Consider the following 19,201-nt stretch of genomic DNA (forward strand, 5'->3'; position numbering starts at 1 on the left):
CCTCTCTGTATACGCTTATAAAAATGAAATTCTTAGGATTCGCGGCGTCTCGAACAATATAATAGGCAAATATTTCCGCTTAATTGAAAGCTCAGCGAAACGGAGGATATTAAATTTTTGAATGAAAATATATAAAAAGATTTCAAGTTCGTCCGGGAGATGTTATATTTTTGTCTTCCTTCTAATAAGCCGTAACTTTTTTCTTGGTAAGTTTCGTATTCCGATTTTTTACTCAGCGATATTTACTGCATCATACCTATTAATAGAAATAAGGACACCCTTACTTCCTAAACATATGATTTTACATTTGCTGAAATCCTCCGCACTCCTAACTACCAGAATAGAGTAGAGTTTTTCCTTACTGTTAAGGATTTTTAAACAAATAAATCGGCAAATAATTCTTATTCGGGAGTATTTAGAACCCAACTATACCAACCTACATAAGGAGACAATTTGGAATAATAGAAACTGTACTTATAAATACGAGGTATGTTCAAAAAGTATCGCGAATTTTGTGTTTTTTCAAAAATTATTTATTTATTCATGAATATCTATTTTGCCCCCTTCAAAATAATCGCCATGAGATATTATACACTTGTGCCAACGGTTTTTCCAATCTTCGAAGCACTTCAAAAAATGATTTTTTTTATCTTCTTCAGCTCCTTCTTCGATGTCGTCTTTATCTCGTCAAGAGAAGCGTAACGTCGTCCTTTCATGGGCCTCTTCAGTTTAGGGAACAAGAAAAAGTCACAGGGGGCCAGATCTGGGGAATACGGTGGCTGCCGCATCATTAGTGTGTTGTTTTTGGCCAAAAAGTCGCCCACAAGCAACGATGTGTGAGCAGGGGCGTTATCGTGGTGCAAAAGAAAAATTTTTGTTCTTCCACAAATCCGGGCGTTTCTGGCGGATTGCTTCTCGCAAATTGCGCATAACTTGCAGGTAATATTCCTTATTGACCGTTCTTCCCTGTGGCAAGAACTCATGATGCACCACGCCCCTGCAATCGAAGAAAACTGTCAGCAAAACTTTCACATTCGACCGAACTTGGCGCGCTTTTTTCGGTCTTGGTTCGTGCGGCAGCTTCCATTGAGATGATTGAGCTTTGGTTTCCACGTCATAACCATAAACCCACGATTTGTCACCAGTTATGACCCTCTGGAGCAAATTTGGGTCGTCGCGGACAGAGTTTAACATCTCATTAGCAATGTTCATGCGATGCTGTTTTTGGTCAATTGAGCAATTTTGGTACGAATTTCGCGGCGACCCGTCTCATGCCCAAATCATTGACAAAAATCGAATGCAGCAACTTCTCTAACGGTGATTCGACGATTGGCCAATACCATTTTCTCCACTTCATTAATTTTTTCGTCTGTTGTTGAAGTGCTCGGGCGTCCGGCACGCTCTTTGTCGTTCACATCTTCTCGGCCTTCTGAGAACATTTTGTACCACCGATAAACGTTGCTTCGGTCCAAGGTAGCTTCTCCGTATGCCACAGTCAACATTCGGAATGCATCCGCGCACTTAATTTTGTTTTTCACACAAAATTTGATACAGGTTCTTTGATCCATTTTTTTGAATAGGTAAAAATCGAAGACGATCCAAAACACGTGCAAGCAAAGCAGCTGTCAACAATTAAATGAACATTCAAAATGGCCGAGCTTGTCGGCATAAATGAGAGACATGAGTACCAACATAACGCCACAAAAAATTCGAAATTCGAATATACGTAACCCGCGAAAATTCAAAATTCGCGATACTTTTTGAACACACCTCGTATATTAGTTTCTTTTTATTCTTTACCATAAAATTCATTTAATGCTTGGGTTGTGTTTTGTTTGTTTTTATTGTTTTATTCAATGTTTCGGTCATAACGCGGACCTTTATTAAGAATCTAAAATATGTGTTAATATTATGTAAATTAAAATATTTACATTCTATAGAAATGTGATCGAAACATTGAATAAAACATAACTATTTACAGAAATTTGCTATTACTCAACAACCTCAACTCAAGAACAACTCAACCAGTATATATGTAATATATTTTATTATATATAATTTTTTTATATAAATTTTATTATGTATATTTTTTATTATATATTATATAAGTAATAGTTATTATAACTATGTAATAACTATATTTATAGTAGCTATATCCTTCCAATTGTCTCGTTACTTTATATAAAAGGGTTTTTATTTAATTTTTATTGAAATTTGTTATGTGAGATTTAAAAATTTATAGAGCGCACAAACTTCAAAACTGTCTTACGACACATAACTTTTAAAGTTATATTTTTAATGTTAAAACTCACTTTGCTAGTTATTAGTTTTCCAAATTAAAAACATTTTGAAAAGTTTATATAGATTGCCACTAAATAAATAGTTAATAGCTGAATAGCTGTCTTTTTTTATAGTTCCTCCGACGATTAAAGTGCCAAATCAACTACTGGGTGCCCCACTAAGCACGGATGTTCAGCTGGAATGTTACGTAGAAGCATTTCCGAACACCATCAACTACTGGGTTAAAAACCGAAGCGAAATGCTCCTTAACGGGTGAGTCAGTCGAAAATGAAAATCCATAAAAATGTTGCATTTCTTAGCAGTAGGACTTTATCTTCATCAGGGCACCAAATTGTACACGAAACAAATTATAAATTACAAGTAAGGCTATGGTTGTATCGTCATGAGCTGAACTGTAAAATTAAGAAGTGGGGGGAAGGATCATCTCTGCGCGATTCCACTGGTTTGAAGTTTATTGATTCCCAACTTATGATATTGTAAGAGATTATTGAATATACTGATGAAATTTAAAACAGAAGGGGTATTTAAGGGAGATTTCAATATTAAAATAGCAAAATAAGAGCTATAAGGTTTTTTTGATACACAGTTTATTTGATTAGGCTGCTTTAATTGACAGTTTATTTATGTACCAAGAAATTTCGTATACGAATTTAGGTCTATTTTGACACTTAACCCGTCCAAAGGACTGATTTGATTTTCAGGGTTTAATATAAGTTGCTTTTTCCTCGGGATTAAGACGGTCGTATCGTCATAATGATAAGGTTTTACGCCATCCAGTTATTCTTTGAGGTCAGCTAGCTATGCTTTAAATAATAAGGGACCCTATACTCCCCCTGTAGGGTTCCAAGCTCAACTGAATAAAAATTGTTAACTTTTACCCTCTGTGTTACATAGGACTCTGTACATTGGTTTATTGTTCCCCTAACTCCACGAAGCTTTAGGTTTTCTTAGAAAAAGGAGGTTGAACGCATCGAACGCTTGGGATACGTTGCAGAAAATTCCAGCAACCATCTTCTAATCATCAATTTTATCATAAAGTTCTGTTGTTGCTGTTTCAGATGAAATATTTTTTTGGAAACCAGGTTGCTCTTAAGTTATTATTTTTTCATCGTCAAAGAACTTTTTTTTTTGCATAAAACTTTTGCAATTGGACTGCTTGTGACTATCGGTCGGTAGTTTTCCAAAAGTTTCATGGCACTCTTTTTAAAAACAAGTGTTATTTTAGAACATTTCGCAACTTTTGGGAACGAGTCTGCAGTGACACATTTATTTACAATACCCGTTATATAGGGAACGAGAGGTCGCAAGATTCTTGAATTAACCTGGTTGGTATTTCATCTGCTCCTATTGACGTTTTAATTTTTAAAAAGCGCATCATTCATATCTATTTTTACATTTACCGTAAATGTATCACACTTTAGTTTTTTTTTGTAACGTACATGTTTACGTATTCAAGAAGAGTGTTTTTATTTTATTTTTTTACTGGTTTAACAAAATAGTTTCGGAATTGATTTGCTATTTTATGTTGATCCATAATTAACTTTTCATTAATTTCTCGCGAACCAATTCCCAGAGCTTTTGTTTTTTTTTTTTAGTTTACCACTTCAGTTTCGTTTCTCACGGTCCAAGACACTGGGGACATTCCCGGGATATTACCGCATGAGTTTGGGAGCAATCGGGTGTTTTCGGGGATATTACCGCACGGTTTGAATTTGAACGGTTGTCAATTCTGACGCTCATGTCAGTGAATGTATTCGTGTTGTTTGGAAAAAATGTACCCAAAGACTAACGGTCATAAAAACAATATAGTATGCAACGTGTTTGGTAAACTTTTTAAGTCACTCGTTTATTAAACCCTCGCTCCGCTCGTGACTCAAATGCCGTTTACCACACTTTTTGCATAATGGAATTTAGATTTTAGAGGTAATTTATTTTTATTTTGTAAGTCACGAGAAAATGTAACTTTCATTTTATTCGTTGACGAATTTTCTTTAATTGCTACTTTTTTAATTAGATGGCTAGCTAAAGAACACTGCTGTAGCTGTTCTCAGAACAATAGCTAGACTAAAACAATAGCGGAATTCATTTATTGTACCGTCGTTAATTAATCTTTTTAGAATTGTAGTCTTTGTATTAACTGTATTAGTATTCCCAGGGTCCCAGGATTTTCTTTGGGCCAAATGTTTAGAGAAGCCTGTTTCCAAGACTGAGACATTTCAGTAGTCTATGTTTATGACGATATAATCAACCTAGGTTGAGCTCGTTTGTCCCAAGATGTTCGTTAATTATCGAATTTAAATTATACGACAAAAATATATCTTGTAAATGTTAACTTTTTGTGCTAGATTCAAGCATATTTATGTTAAGGTCGCCGCAAAGCAACATCTTTGAAAGTTTTTTTGTATTAACTGATCCAGTGCAAATAGAAACGCCTCACAATTGTTTGTGCAAGGTGATCTATTACAGAATGCAGACATCCTTTTTATAACTGATGATCAAGCATTCTATTACTGGCTAATAGAAAACATTTTTACCGATTTTATTTCTGAACAAGATCTGACTTAAATATCACTCACATATATTAGCCCCCCCCCTCTTGCCCATGATTGTTCCTGCTGAACCCAGAGACCCGAGCATATTCGTCTATGTGAATATTTTTAAGTTGTATATCTTTGAGCCAGTGCTAAGCCAAGCAGGGGACTAAATAAATTGATTAGATTTACGTTGTTTTTTAAACTTTGGACATTTAAACCAATTAGAGAGAGTTCATCATTTAGTTTTGTTGTTAAGAGGCTATCTTCGCTGTAAAAATAGAAAGCAGTTTAAAAATATTAAAAATGTTGTGTAAAATAAATCAGACTCACACTAAAATACCTATTCCCAAAAATTCGACTGCTGGGGCAGCAACTTCAAGTTTGATGAAATGCATTGCATGCATAAATTTCCTTCAAACGATAGAGCAAAAACCAAACCAAAATAGTATATTATGCAACAAGTGCGGTAAGCGGCATTTGACTCGAGTGGAGCGAGTTTTTAATAAACGAGTGAGTTAAAAAGTTTACCGAACGTGTTGCATACTATACTTTTTCTACGACCGTTAGTTTTTGCGAACATTTTCACGAATGCATTCACTGACATGACTGTCAGAATTGACAAACGTCAAAATTCAAAGCTTGGGAAATATCTCCGAAAACATCCGATTGCTCCCGTGCGGTAAAATTCCGGAAATGTCCGAAGTGGCTAGGATTCGTGGGAAACGAAACTGACGTGGTAAAATAACGCTTCCCGCACGCTAGATCGGTGCCTAATTAGGTATATTACAGATGGGAGTAGAAAAAAAAACTTTTTCCTACTTTAAACGGTGTCATTTTTAGCTTCCTGTAATATAAGACGATTTCTCTAAAAATGGGGTTTAAAAATAGAATCTTCAAAATAATTACCAGCATTTAATGAAAATAGAAGTAATTTAGACATTTTCGAGAGAAACCAAAAACGATATTTAAATTTTTCTTCTATGTTTGCCTAGCATGAATAGTTTAATTTATTTTTTTAATTTTCTAATTTTAGCTTTACATTAATTGAATTGTTACAAATCAATAATTTGATAAATCAATTAATATCTGACCCTGATGTCTACGTCAAATTGATACTGCAATTTTGTAACCATGATTATCCTTTGAAATCAATACTTAAATATTATAATATGTATATAAAATATACAAATATATACACAGAAAGTTAAAAATGTTTCCCCGGATTTCACTCGCCGTCTTTTCTCGGCGTATTTAAAATTGAAAACAGAAAAGTATTTTAATATATCTCTCCGTAGCAAATTTCGACGAGCGTCTCGGTGGAAATAGAATTTTTCCACAACGAAACATATTCGATATTTTACTCGAAACAAACGGGACGCTGTATTTTTCTCTTTTTGCCGAGCACATTACTGAGAAAGATTAGGATCGCTTGGCGGTTCCGGAAGCCCGGAAATGCATTCGATTGTTCGGGTGTTCTTTTTTCCTCGGTTCGATTTTTTCTCTAAAGCGAAACGATAAAATGTTTAAAATTAATTAAGGCTTCAAGGTTAACCGATCCCTAACTTTGGGTTAGGGGGAGATTCCTAGACAGCTCAAAATATATAAGAGATTGGGAAACCCCAACTCAATATCTTCATCCCAATGTAAAATATCCATAAAATAACCTAACCCTCAAAGAAAAATTAAATTTTGAGAAACTACGTTACTCCCTTTACCCCCCGATTGTATACAAATAGCTCCATATCCTAAATATTATATAAAAATTTATATTTTATGCACAGCAAAGTAAAACAGTAATTAAACATTACCCAATTAACAATAAACAGTAATAAATTCACTAATTTTACCATCAGCTTAAAATGACCTAGTGAATCAACAAAATTTCACCACGTTGATGTACTCAATTTACATTCATAGTATATTGACACTCACTCTATTTTGTGGAATTTAAAAGTGGACCCGGATAGTTTATTATCTAAAGCCTATATATCATTAAAGTACATTTTACGGTTTGAGTGTAACGTGTTTGTTACATTCCGCAATAATATTCATAGCTGATAGAAGTTCCTATGTGGTTGGTTTAATAATTTACAAAATTGGAATTCCAGTTTTGGTTAATTAATTCGGAACCAGTGATTACTGCGAAAACCAATATCTCTCGTTCCAGACAAACCATCATAGAGCGCTATATAACATTTCAAAAAAATTTGTACAATGTGTTTCATTTCAACACGGGAAAATGTCACGTTTATTATATGTTTAAGAAGGTAATTTTAATTATACAAAAATATAAAGGACGTTCCTTATAAAAATCGATTATTCGGTTGACAATTAATTAAAATATTAGTTTTAAAATACTTTAGACATTAAATTCTACGTAAAAGTTGCTTTTGAAATGTCTTCATAGAAACACAAAAATTTTAACAATAAAAAAAGTTTGCATATCGTCGTTTTACTTTCAAAATATCGTTAGTTGTTTTTTTTTTTCAAAAACGAGGTTATATTATCCCGTAAACTATATTAGCTTCTACGACATATTTTTTTTAAAACACGTGTGTCGAAAATTGTCTTAATCTTTTACTTTCAAATCCCCTTATGTGTCATTTTGTTTCTAGTTTGTTATTGTTTCAAATGAATAGTTTAGAACCAAATTATAGGAAATTAATCCAGTTCTAAGGTGATTAATATTTTTGCCTTTAGATCAAGTAAAAACTTTGTAATTAATTTTTTAGACATTAGAGGTTTTACTAAAATCAGATATATGATTTGATTTTTCTACTTTTATACAGTAAGATATGCAAAAAGCGTCTCTTTTCTAGGGCTTCTCTTTCTTCTATATTTTTATAAAGTAATTTTAATTAGATTTTAAAAACTTAAGGCGCAACGGGAACTAAGCAGTAGAAAATGACGTTCTATATGAATTACGACCCAAAGTTTAAAAAAAAGAGGATCCACGATAATATTTTGACCCGTACTTCTTTAAGATTCTTGGAGACCATCCTTTTTTATTTCAATTTCTCGAGGAGTAATGCAAATGCAACCGTGTACCCTTGAATACACTAATGAAGTTTTAATTTACTTCACAGCAAATTCTAATGACGAATGGCCACGATTTTTAAAAAGAAACAATAAACATGTTACTGGCACCGCTCTTGCTTCTTTTTTATGAGACTTCAGTACCAATGTGTTTTTAAAGTTTTGGGATTTTTATAATATTTTTTCTGTTGTCGTTCAAAAAATATTGTTTTATAATATTATTATATCTACTTGCATGGGGGGGAGGGCGATTATTTAAACTGAAAACCATCACTTAAAAAGAGCTGTATCACCAACTCCAAGTTTGACAAAATTCTTTGAGCCATTCTGAAGTTTATCAAAATCCACTCTACCAAGAGAAATAGAATTTTTCTCAACTTTAAAACGGTTTTCATTTTGCTTATCTGTAATATAAGAATATTTATTAAAAAAATGGGCATTAAAATTTAAGAATGCGTTTATGCCCCCCGGCGGCCATTCTAGAAGTTTTCCTCTGGGTCGCATTGTTTTTAAATTTTTTCAGCCCGAGTTTTACAATTATTTTTGTGTCCTTAATTATCCACCCGGTACACGCCTTGGCAAATACTCTTGGCATTTATTCACAAATATTTTATTTTTATCTTTCCCAGTTTTCTTAAGAAATTTTGGATATTATAAATTTTATTTTTTGCAAAAATTACAAAGAAATATTGTTTAGCTGAAACTCAAATTCTACTCTGTACCTGCTTATATATTGTTTGAGGGGTGCAGAACTTAAGGAAGGGCATCAACATTGTCGAGTGATTGGTGAAAGATAAAGACCAGAATCGCAGTTAAGATAATTTATCTTTCATCAAATAAGATCAGTTCGGTTTCATGATTGTGTTCGTCAACTAGTAATGAGTTTATTTGTCGTAGTCTTATGGCTCTTTCACGTTGTTTGAACCTAGTTGACATTTTTCGTCCTGTTTCTCCAATGTATTCCTCATCGCATATGCACGGAATGCTGTAAGCTCCTGGTATCTCGTACGCAATTTTGTCTTTGTCGGATTGAAGGTGTTTTTGGACAAGTGGTAGATATGGTTTTAAAGAGATACCTCTTAAAAACTTTTGATATGTCAGTGATATTTTCAATGTAAGGAAGGACAACAGTGGCAAGTGTGTGGTGTGATGGAACACTTAATATCTCTAATGTGGAAATCTTTAAAGAGAAGAGCAGAGGTATTTCAATTCTGGATGCAGTGACTCATTTTGGGATAGTTTTAGGGCTCTATTAACAAGAGAGTTGGTAATCGGTGATTTTTGGTTTAAGGTATCGGTTTATGTGCGTAGATTTTCTGTAAGCACAATGTTCCAATGTTAGGTTCTAACTCAATAGTAAAACGTTTTCTAGGGTGTATAGAGATTTAATGAGACCAGATAACAAAAGTATCATCAACGTTGATATGGTTTTTAGATGCAATTACTGTAAAAATAAAGAAATTATATTTAATATGTCAACAATAATTAATCCTCCATACGATTGACTATTGAACATCAAGTGGGCTTTGGAAATCAAAATAACAAAAATTAAAGGTGGTGCTCAATACGCTACGTGTTTATTTTCTAAACGTTGATTGGGATGAAGTCCTGCATTAAAACGCAAGAATCTCGTGTTTCATCTGTGTTATTGTTTTTCTGACACTAGGTTGAAAGAGTAATCCTGGTTTGTGAATCTTAGGGAGTCTGTAGAGATGAAAAACTTTAGAGTCATGTGGGGTGACACAGTTTTTCACAGTTTCTAATAGAAAAGAAGAATATCTTGAAGTTTTTCGTGATAGTCGCGTTCATGGCCACCGTAGCATTTCCTTTACCTGCTTTTCGAATTACGATGTCGGGATTAAATTTTAGAGATTTTAGAGAAATGCTTTCAAATCGAATGTTCGACCCTCTCAAACAATATATAATCAGATACAGAGCAGAATGCGAGCTAGTTTCAATTAAGCTCTGAAGAATTCAAGAGGATTATTGGCGAAGCGTCAGCAAGTTTGATTTATAAATAACTGACGCAGGAGGAATCCAGAAGATTTGGAAACAGTATTTATAAATGATTTTAGTAATTATTGTGTTAGTCAATAATGAGACCCCCCCCCTATTCCCCAACCTTTTTCTGTAGTTAAATTATCCCCACTTTTTTTTATTGAGTCGGGTCCATTCCAGTTTAGATCAACTTCGCTAGGAAATACATCAAAAACCAAAATTATTTCGTAATATATATATATGACACTATATTCCGTTCGCTCGTTGAACTCCGACTGGAATCCTGCATCCGACTGAAATCCTGCAAATCCTGCATCCGACTGGAATCCTGCAGACGTTTCGCCAAAATCTCACTTGGCATCTTCAATGCTCGCGCTCCGAAAACACTTCGAACGCTGGCAGGATTCCAGTCGGAGTTCAACGAGCGAACGGATGATATCCCGGTATATAGTGTCATCACATTTTTCCATCCGTGAATCAATACGTGAAAATATATATATATATATATATATATATATATATATATATATATATATATATATATATATATATATATATATATATATATATATATAATAATGTTACTACAGAAAAAGGTTGGTGAATAGGGGGGTGGGGGGTCCCTTTATTGACTAACATAACAATTACTAAAATCATTTATAAATATACTAAAATCATTTATAAATACTGCTTCCAAATCTTCTGGATTCCTCCTGCGTCAGCTATTTATAAATCAAACTTGCTGACGCTTCGCCAATAATCCTGTTGAATTCTTCAGAGCTTAATTGAAACTAGCTCGCATTCTGCTCTGTATTATATATTGTTTGAGAGGGTCGAACATTCAATTTGATATATATATATATATATATATATATATATATATATATATATATATATATATATATATATATATATATATATATATATATACGAAATAATTTTGGTTTTTGATGTAATTCCTAGCGAAGTTGATCTAAACTGGAATATATCCAAAAGCACGGCCATTTCGACGCTCAAAGCGGACTCTATTTACATCCCTCTATCGCTCTATTAAAATATGAAAGCGGCCGTCATTTTCGATGAATTTTTATTTACGGTCAAAAACGGTCAGGGCCTCGTTCCCGACCAAATCGATAGCTTTTCCATTAGTTGTCCATTTGTTTCCATTTCCCGTTGCCTACGGAATTAAATCGGCACTTCTTTCGCGTTTAATTGGAACGTATTTCGGGCTTAAAAAAAATAATGCCCGCTTCATGGTAGATTGCCCCACGTTGATATTTTTTATCGATGTTTAGGGTATCCAATTACAGTTATAAATACCCAAATAGAAACATGACAAGGGGGCAACGATGGAACAAGTTGAGATTTTGAAATATCTTAATTTTTCAGTTCCAAATTTGTAAAGAAATTACTGCAACACTGAGTTATTAAGAGTCACGAGCAACAGAAACGGACGGCCCTAAAAAGTTGAAGAAAATAATAGTAAGTAAATGGGCTAGAAGACCAGGGGGCGTAATTCTTGAATTTCAAAACAACAAAAAAGTAATAAACATAAATAATAACACTTTATTTTATTTATTTTGATTTTAAATATGAATATATTATAAATATTATTATTTGGCTTTCTAAGTAATATATTTTCGTTTTATTTTGCTAACTTCAAGACGATAATAATCATCCCAAAACCAACTTTTTTTAAATCTTTAAATTCTTTTCATATTTTAGGTTTGATAAGCTTTAAGAAAATAAACTTTTGTAGAAACCTAGTATTAAATTCCAGGCTAACAATTACGCCTTCTGGTAGCCCTTTCAGACACTCGAAATTAATTTGCAACATATTCGTTAGCCGATTTACTTTTTTTTATTTTTTTAGCCTTTTGACCATCAAATGTCAATCAAAAACCAATGTTCCTTTTAGTTAAACGATAATTTTTTTTTTTGGATTTTTACCACTGTAAATTTTGAATGATGCAGCATTATTGGAAACAAAGCGCTCTTTCAACATTTTTAACTAGTGATAAACGCTTGTGCAAGAGGCAAAAGCACAAGATTTCCGATTATTCATTTGACAATTAAATTATTTTCATATCCAGAATAATTCTGCATTCGTTGGCTATATTTTCTATTTTAACTTAATTAAAGTGAAAAAATTAAATTGAATTTAAATTGAAACATAAGAAATATAAAATTAAATTGAACGAAACTGTTACAATAATGATAACATGTTGGCTCCCATGTAGATTAAACTCATAACTATTTTAGTAACCAACTCAATACTCTCTAGTATATGCAACCTACAGTACAATAATTTTTGATACAGGCAAACGAATGTGAAAGCGAAAAATCGGGTGATCGTGATAACCAAAGCTCGTTATCTAATGTGAGATAGTTAAAACAAAAAAAATTGAATTTAATTGAAGAACAAGACATTCAATTTCAAGTCAAGTAATAGAAAGCAAAAATGGGGACAGGTAGAGTATATAAGTGCTAGAAAGTATAGCATCATTTATTGTACATCCAAAATGTTAAACATGTTATACCAAAAATCTGATTGCGATTCACATTAACACTGAGAGGCTACAAAATAGACATATTAAATAGCCTGATAGTTTTGGCACAAAGAATTAAATGTGTCTTTTAAGATACAAAAATAGAAAAACTACCACTCTAGGAAATGCTTTAAATGACAAATAATTCAATGAAAATTAAATGCATATTATAGAAGTTAGAAGAAGAATCTGTCATTAACCCCTCTTTTCGACTCGCCCTGTATATTCCCGTAAGAGAACCAGCCGCAAAACTAATAAAAACCGAGCCAATCATGTCGTCGGAACTTTAAAGGAATGCAAGTTTTCTTTTATAACACGCAAGGCCCTTCGGCCCTTTGCCGAATTTAATTTCGAAATTACTTTACCATTCGAGTCTCGTCGATAGCCGTTTCTAATCATGGACGCGTTCGACGGGGCGAGGATGTTACACTATCGATTTGGCACTTTGAAAAACGCAATTCGGAATCTTGCAATAAAAGAATCACGAACACGTGTTCGTCGCACACAGAAATTCGTTTTTTGCATTACCCTTTTGTGCGTCCTTCGCTGACGCTCTGAGATATTTGCCAATTTTTTGGTGCAGAATTATCAAAATACCATACTGATTTTTTCAAAAACCTTTCAATGCTGTGACTATCAATATTTTTCTTCTTTAATTTCTTGAGTTTATCATTAGAAAAACTAGCTGCTGTTTCTTGAACTATTTCTTCGACGTCTTTCACATTTCCAATATTTCATCCAAATCGATCAAGTGTGCAATGTCTTAAATCTGAAAAAATGTTCTTCCATACTCCTTTCAAAAATCTTTCTGTTATCTCATTGTACAGGATTCATGATATTGTAGTTTTTTCCAAAATTCTCTTATTGACTGCTTCTCTTTTCCGTCTGTTTATTCAAACATCTCGCCTGAATAATAATGGAACATTGGTTGGATTAAGGCCTTAAGGCAGGTGTGTTAGTTGTAGTTGAAGCACACAAGATTGAACTCAGTTTAAATATGCAAGTCTAGTTGTACAAAGTGAGGTTCATCTCAGCTCAGTTGATATCTAAATATCCAAATTGTTAAATATACAATTAAAAACTCTTTTTTTTACCAACATTGAACAAAATTGAAAGCTGTTGAATAATTGAGATTTAATTTTTATTTACTCAGCAACACAAACAAATGAAACGCGTCATTAACTTCCAAGGCTTACTAATGATTATCTGCACCTCGATTGTAAACATTAAAATAAAAAAAAATTATAATTAAAATTTCAAATGCATTTTTCTCGAAAACGGTGTGTTCTAACGACGTGCGACTAGGTTACCTTATTTACGTAGAAAACTTCAGTTTTTCCAATTCTGCAGTCCAAAATACGAAAATTCGACAAACAAAAAATTTGAGGCAAATTTTTCCCAACGCTTCCCTTGTGTTACTCACCTCTGAAGACAATACAATACACAACAAGTTTTAGTTCGTTATATAGAGCCCAAAAAGTCTAGTAACTGTTCCAAATTTGATTTAAAAATATTTACATCTAACCACTTTCGCTGTTAAATTCGTTTCAATTTGTTTCCAATATTCTTGCTGAAAATCGGAATATAACCATATAAACCATATAAATATAAACAATTAACAATATGATTTTTGACAGAACAGAAAAACTACGTATGCAAAAACGTCACTAACATTTCTTTTCTTGAACTGGGTTTAGTAGAACTGAGCCTATAAATAAATAAATACAACGGAAATGTATTTTCGAAGCCAGTTCATCATTGAGCGTAGTTTGGTAGAACTGTAGCTTGAACCGAGACTAAGTCTGATAAATTTGTTGGATGGCTTGGAGCATCATAGTATAGTAGTAGTGCTCTTTTCATAGTTGTCCATGATTCTTTACTGATTTATTTTATCGGTCTTGGGTTTTTTGAGTGGTTAGCTAGTAGTGGTTTTAATTTGAAACCTAAGCTTGCGTTACTAACCCAGTAGAAGTGTTAAGCTATCTTTTGCAGCCTTAAATCCTGCTGCTCGTTTCTCTTCACGGGATAGAAATGTTCGGTTTGGCATTCTTTTCCAAAACAGGCCTGTTGCACCAACATTAGAAACCAATTCTGGCGCACAAGTTCCTTGTTCAATTATTGTTTTTAAGGTCGCTGGGTATTCAGGCACCACTTTCGTATCACCATTAATCTTTATGTTATGAAGATTATTTCGATGTGTAAATCTATTAAACCTCGACTAGCAACGAAATTTTCACTTATGTCACTTGCCTCAGCCTGAATGTAATTAAAAATTCTCCTAGCTTTTGGCTTAATGGCATATTGCGTTCAATTTCGTTATCAATCCACGTAGACAGTCGTTTTCCATTTTCTTTATAATGTTATTTTAGAACGGGTAATTCCAATTGCAGTGCTTGACATAGTGGCAGTTGCCGCTGACAGTATGGTTTCTTAATTTTTAAGAATTGTCATAGTTGAAGTTGCCAAATTCAATGCAGCACCAATCTGCACTTTAGTTTCGGGTGAAATTCTTTTTCTGGTTGCTTCCTTTTCATGTTTTTCATCCATGATAAATATTAAAGATCATAACATTTGTCTCTGTATTAATCGTTACAATATTATATAAATTTATACTTAAAATAATGTCAACAAATGCTGAAATGATAAAAATGCGTCCGTATAGCACCGCACCGACCAAGAAACACAACTACACTGTTGTGTACCCCAGAAACGATTAGTCCTACAACTTAGAAAATATATATATATATATATATATATATATATATATATATATATATATATATATATATATATATATATATATATATATATATATATATATATATATATATATATATATATATATATATATTCTCACGTATTGATTCACGGATGGAAAAATATGATGACACTATATTCCGGGATATCATCCGTTCGCTCGTTGAACTCCGACTGGAATCCTGCATCCGACTGGAATCCTGCAGACGTTTCGCCAAAATCTCACTTGGCATCTTCAATGCTCGCGCTCCGAAAACACTTCGAACACTGGGAGGTTATCGGCGGTGCGTGCGGTATTTATACTCTGCGCCGGAGATGGTAACGGTGCTGCTTGTGCGTGGGGGGAGATGGCTCCGCCCCCTGAATTGTCGCGTTGTTAATTTCGCCCGATCGTAGTTGCGATGTCCCCGTTGGCTGCTGCGCATCGCTCTGCTGTTTGATTATCGTTCTCCACGTGTTGGATAAATGCAGAGCGTCGTCTCTCGTATTGAGGTGTCCGGACTTTTCTATTTCGATGGCCTCTCGTATAATCCTAGTCCTAAAATCAGGAATATTAGCTATTTGTTTGCAAGTGCCGAAATCAATTTTATGGCCTGTCTGATGTTGGTGCTGAAACAAAGCAGATGTTGTTTGTTTGTTTCTTATGGCTAAACGATGTTCCTCGAGCCTGGCTGAAATCCTTCTGTTGGTCTGTCCCACATACGTCAGGCTGCACGATCCGCATGCTACACTGTATACTCCTTGGTTTTCCAGAGTAATTTTTTGTTTTGGGTTTCTTAGTATTGCTCCGATGGTATGGTCAGGTTTGTATGCCGTTGATATGTCATGTTTCCGTAATATTCGGCCGATTTTGTCAGTAACCCCCTTGATGTATGGCAGGACAGCGATCGATCTTCGTTGGGTCTCGTCCTGCACTCTCTGCTGCGGCTGTTGTTGTTTACTGATTGCCTTGCTGATGGTGCGCCTTTGGTATCCGTTTTGTCGAAGACAGGTACTAATTTTCTTCAGTTCTTTATATGTATATATATATATATATATATATATATATATATATATATATATATATATATATATATATATATATATATATATATATATATATATATATATATGCAGGATTTGCAGGATTCCAGTCGGATGCAGGATTCCAGTCGGAGTTGAACGAGCGAACGGATGATATCCCGGAATATAGTGTCATCATATATATATATATATATATATATATATATATATATATATATATATATATATATATATATATATATATATATATATATATATATATATATATATATATATATATATATATATATATATATATATATATATATATATATTCTCACGTATTGATTCACGGATGGAAAAATGTGATGACACTATATTCCGGGATATCATCCGTTCGCTCGTTGAACTCCGACTGGAATCCTGCATCCGACTGGAATCCTGCAAATCTTGCATCCGACTGGAATCCTGCAGACGTTTCGCCAAAATCTCAGTGTTCGAAGTGTTTTCGGAACGCGAGCATTGAAGATGCCAAGTGAGATTTTGGCGAAACGTCTGCAGGATTCCAGTCGGATGCAAGATTTGCAGGATTCCAGTCGGATGCAGGATTCCAGTCGGAGTTCAACGAGCGAACGGATGATATCCCGGAATATAGTGTCATCATATATATATATATATATATATATATATATATATATATATATATATATATATATATATATATATATATATATATATATATATATATATATATATATATATATATATATATATATATATATATATATATATATATATATATATAAATCCGCCAAGAGAAAAAGCTGGAAATTATTTTCAGGTTCATAAAATGGACGTAACTTTTAATGTAAAATAGAAAAAACGGGTTTTCTCAAAAATATTCCAAATTAACCTATATCAAAATTAGTTTTAACGTAATCTACTCTAGATAAGGAAACTGTTTTGCTTGGAATATTTTTTTCTATCCCGTCAAATTAAGGGTGGGTGAAGGATCAAATATTGGCTTAGAAAAAGTGAAATAACCTTTTTTTGGCAAATCCGATTTCGACGAAGTTAGTGTAGTTTTAAAGCGTATTTATAGGAGCCTTCTCTCATCCTTAATTTGAGGAGATAGGAAAAGGTAGTTCAAACAAAAAAGTTTCCTTATCTGGAGCAGATTACGTTAAAACTAATTTTGATATAGGTTACTTTGGAATATTTTTGAGCAAATTTTTGTATTTAGCAGTAGAGGTCGAAATCCCTAGCGGCCATTTTATCAACCTGAAAATAATTTTCAACTTTTTGTCTTGGTCGATTTACTTTTTTTTTTTTCTAAATTGTAGGAGTAACTGTTCCTGAGATATAGCCGGCGACATTTATTTATGGGCCACTCGGCACATATTTTTCGGTAAGGGGGATGCTATTCGCCATATCTAAAAACGCAGTAAATTCTATTTGCTGGTCCTGTTGATTAGCAGAAACGTAGTATCTGCAAGAATGCACGTTTTCTACATTAAGACTTAAATGCGCTATTTTTCTATTTCCGATTTACATATATATGAGACTTTGGAATGTGGCTCTTGATCTCACGATAGTAAAACTTATATAAATTGAGACATTGTGCATTATAATTTTATTATAAAAAACTATATTTTATTAAGTATAAGTAAGGCGCATTATAATAGTTACTTACTATTTGAGTTAGAGTCCTAACATGTTGAGATAAAATGGAAGGACAGAAAAAGACCTAGTGGGCGCGAGGACGAAGTAATCAAACGTATTACCAAAAAAAAATCTTTGCAAACAAAAATGCGCCCTTATTTGACTCAATAAAGAGACGTAAAAAGTTATATTGCAATACTCTTTTATTCGAGACGGGCGCTCCAAAGTACAAAGGGTTCGGACGGGGGTCATAAAATACATCCCGACCGGGTCAGTGTACAAATTAAAATATCCGGAACATGTTGCTCCAGGGTAATCCATTTTGGGGCACGTATTCGGAAACTTTTCGCCGTCCGTTAATTTCGTTAAGCAGCAAACGTCCATGTTTGAAGTGTGTTCTTTTTTTGTATTTTTGTCGCTTATAAATTTCATCTCGAGGGTACGAAGACAAGTTTGTTTTTACTAGTGAAGTACTAAATAAAATCGTTACGAAAGTCATTTTTTCTAAACAAAAGTTTTAGTTAAATGGAGGGGGTATTACGTATTTAAAAAAATCATTACTCTTTCAAAGAACCTTCCACAGGCCACTGTAATACTTTTTATAAAACTTCTGCATTCCTCCTGCGTGTATTTTCGACTGGAACGCTTAATATATTTAATGTGGAAACTATTAGAGAAAAGAGCAGAGCTAAGGTGTTTTAATTTTGGGTTCAATGATGAAACACAATGACCTAATGTTAGGTCTGATTTTCTATTGATAAGAATATCCAAGAATGGAAGGTTGTTATTAGTTTCTATTTCAATGGTGAAACGTAGGTTAGAGTGTATAGAGTTTAAATGTCTAAGAAAATCTACTAGGGATTCTTGACCATGAGACCAAATAACAAAAGTATCATCGACGTAGCGTTTCCATAATTGTGGTTTTAGCTGGAAGGTGTCGAAAGCTTTCTTCTCAAAGACTTCCATAAATATATTCGCGATGACTGGTGATAGTGGAGAATCCCTAGCTGTTCCCGACGTTTGTTCAAAAATTTGAGCGTTATAAGAAAAATATGTTCCTGACAAGCATTTTTCAATTAAGGTGAGAAAGTTTGGTTCCAGATTCTCGGATTTTAATATATCTGAAATACTGGTGAGAGTTTCAGGAATAGGAACTTTAGTAAAAGGGATTCTACGTCGAAACTAGCCAAAATATCTTATGTATCTAATGTAATACCTTTAATTTGTTCAATAAAGTGAAAGGCATTAAGTACGAAACTGTCAGTTTTCCCTGTAAAGGGTTTTAATAAGGAAGCTAGATATTTGCTAGAGAATATGTTGGACAGCCAATGGTGCTGACACATCCGAGACGGTGTTTATGCC

At 33.5% G+C, this 19,201-nt stretch overlaps 1 protein-coding gene across 1 annotated transcript in view; it reads left to right on the forward strand.

Annotated features, from left to right (window-relative positions):
- Nucleotides 1–19,201, forward strand: part of LOC132701962 (lachesin-like) — a 114,929-nt gene that overhangs the window by 72,406 nt on the left and 23,322 nt on the right. Inside the window, exon 6 of the mRNA XM_060670321.1 lies at nt 2,415–2,553. Within this exon, the coding sequence (XP_060526304.1) occupies nt 2,415–2,553 (139 nt within the window). The remainder of the gene's footprint in view (nt 1–2,414; nt 2,554–19,201) is intronic.

This window comes from Cylas formicarius, unplaced genomic scaffold (genome assembly GCF_029955315.1).
Source record: "Cylas formicarius isolate icCylForm1 unplaced genomic scaffold, icCylForm1.1 PGA_scaffold_5__7_contigs__length_24384050, whole genome shotgun sequence".
NCBI lineage: Eukaryota > Metazoa > Arthropoda > Insecta > Coleoptera > Brentidae > Cylas > Cylas formicarius.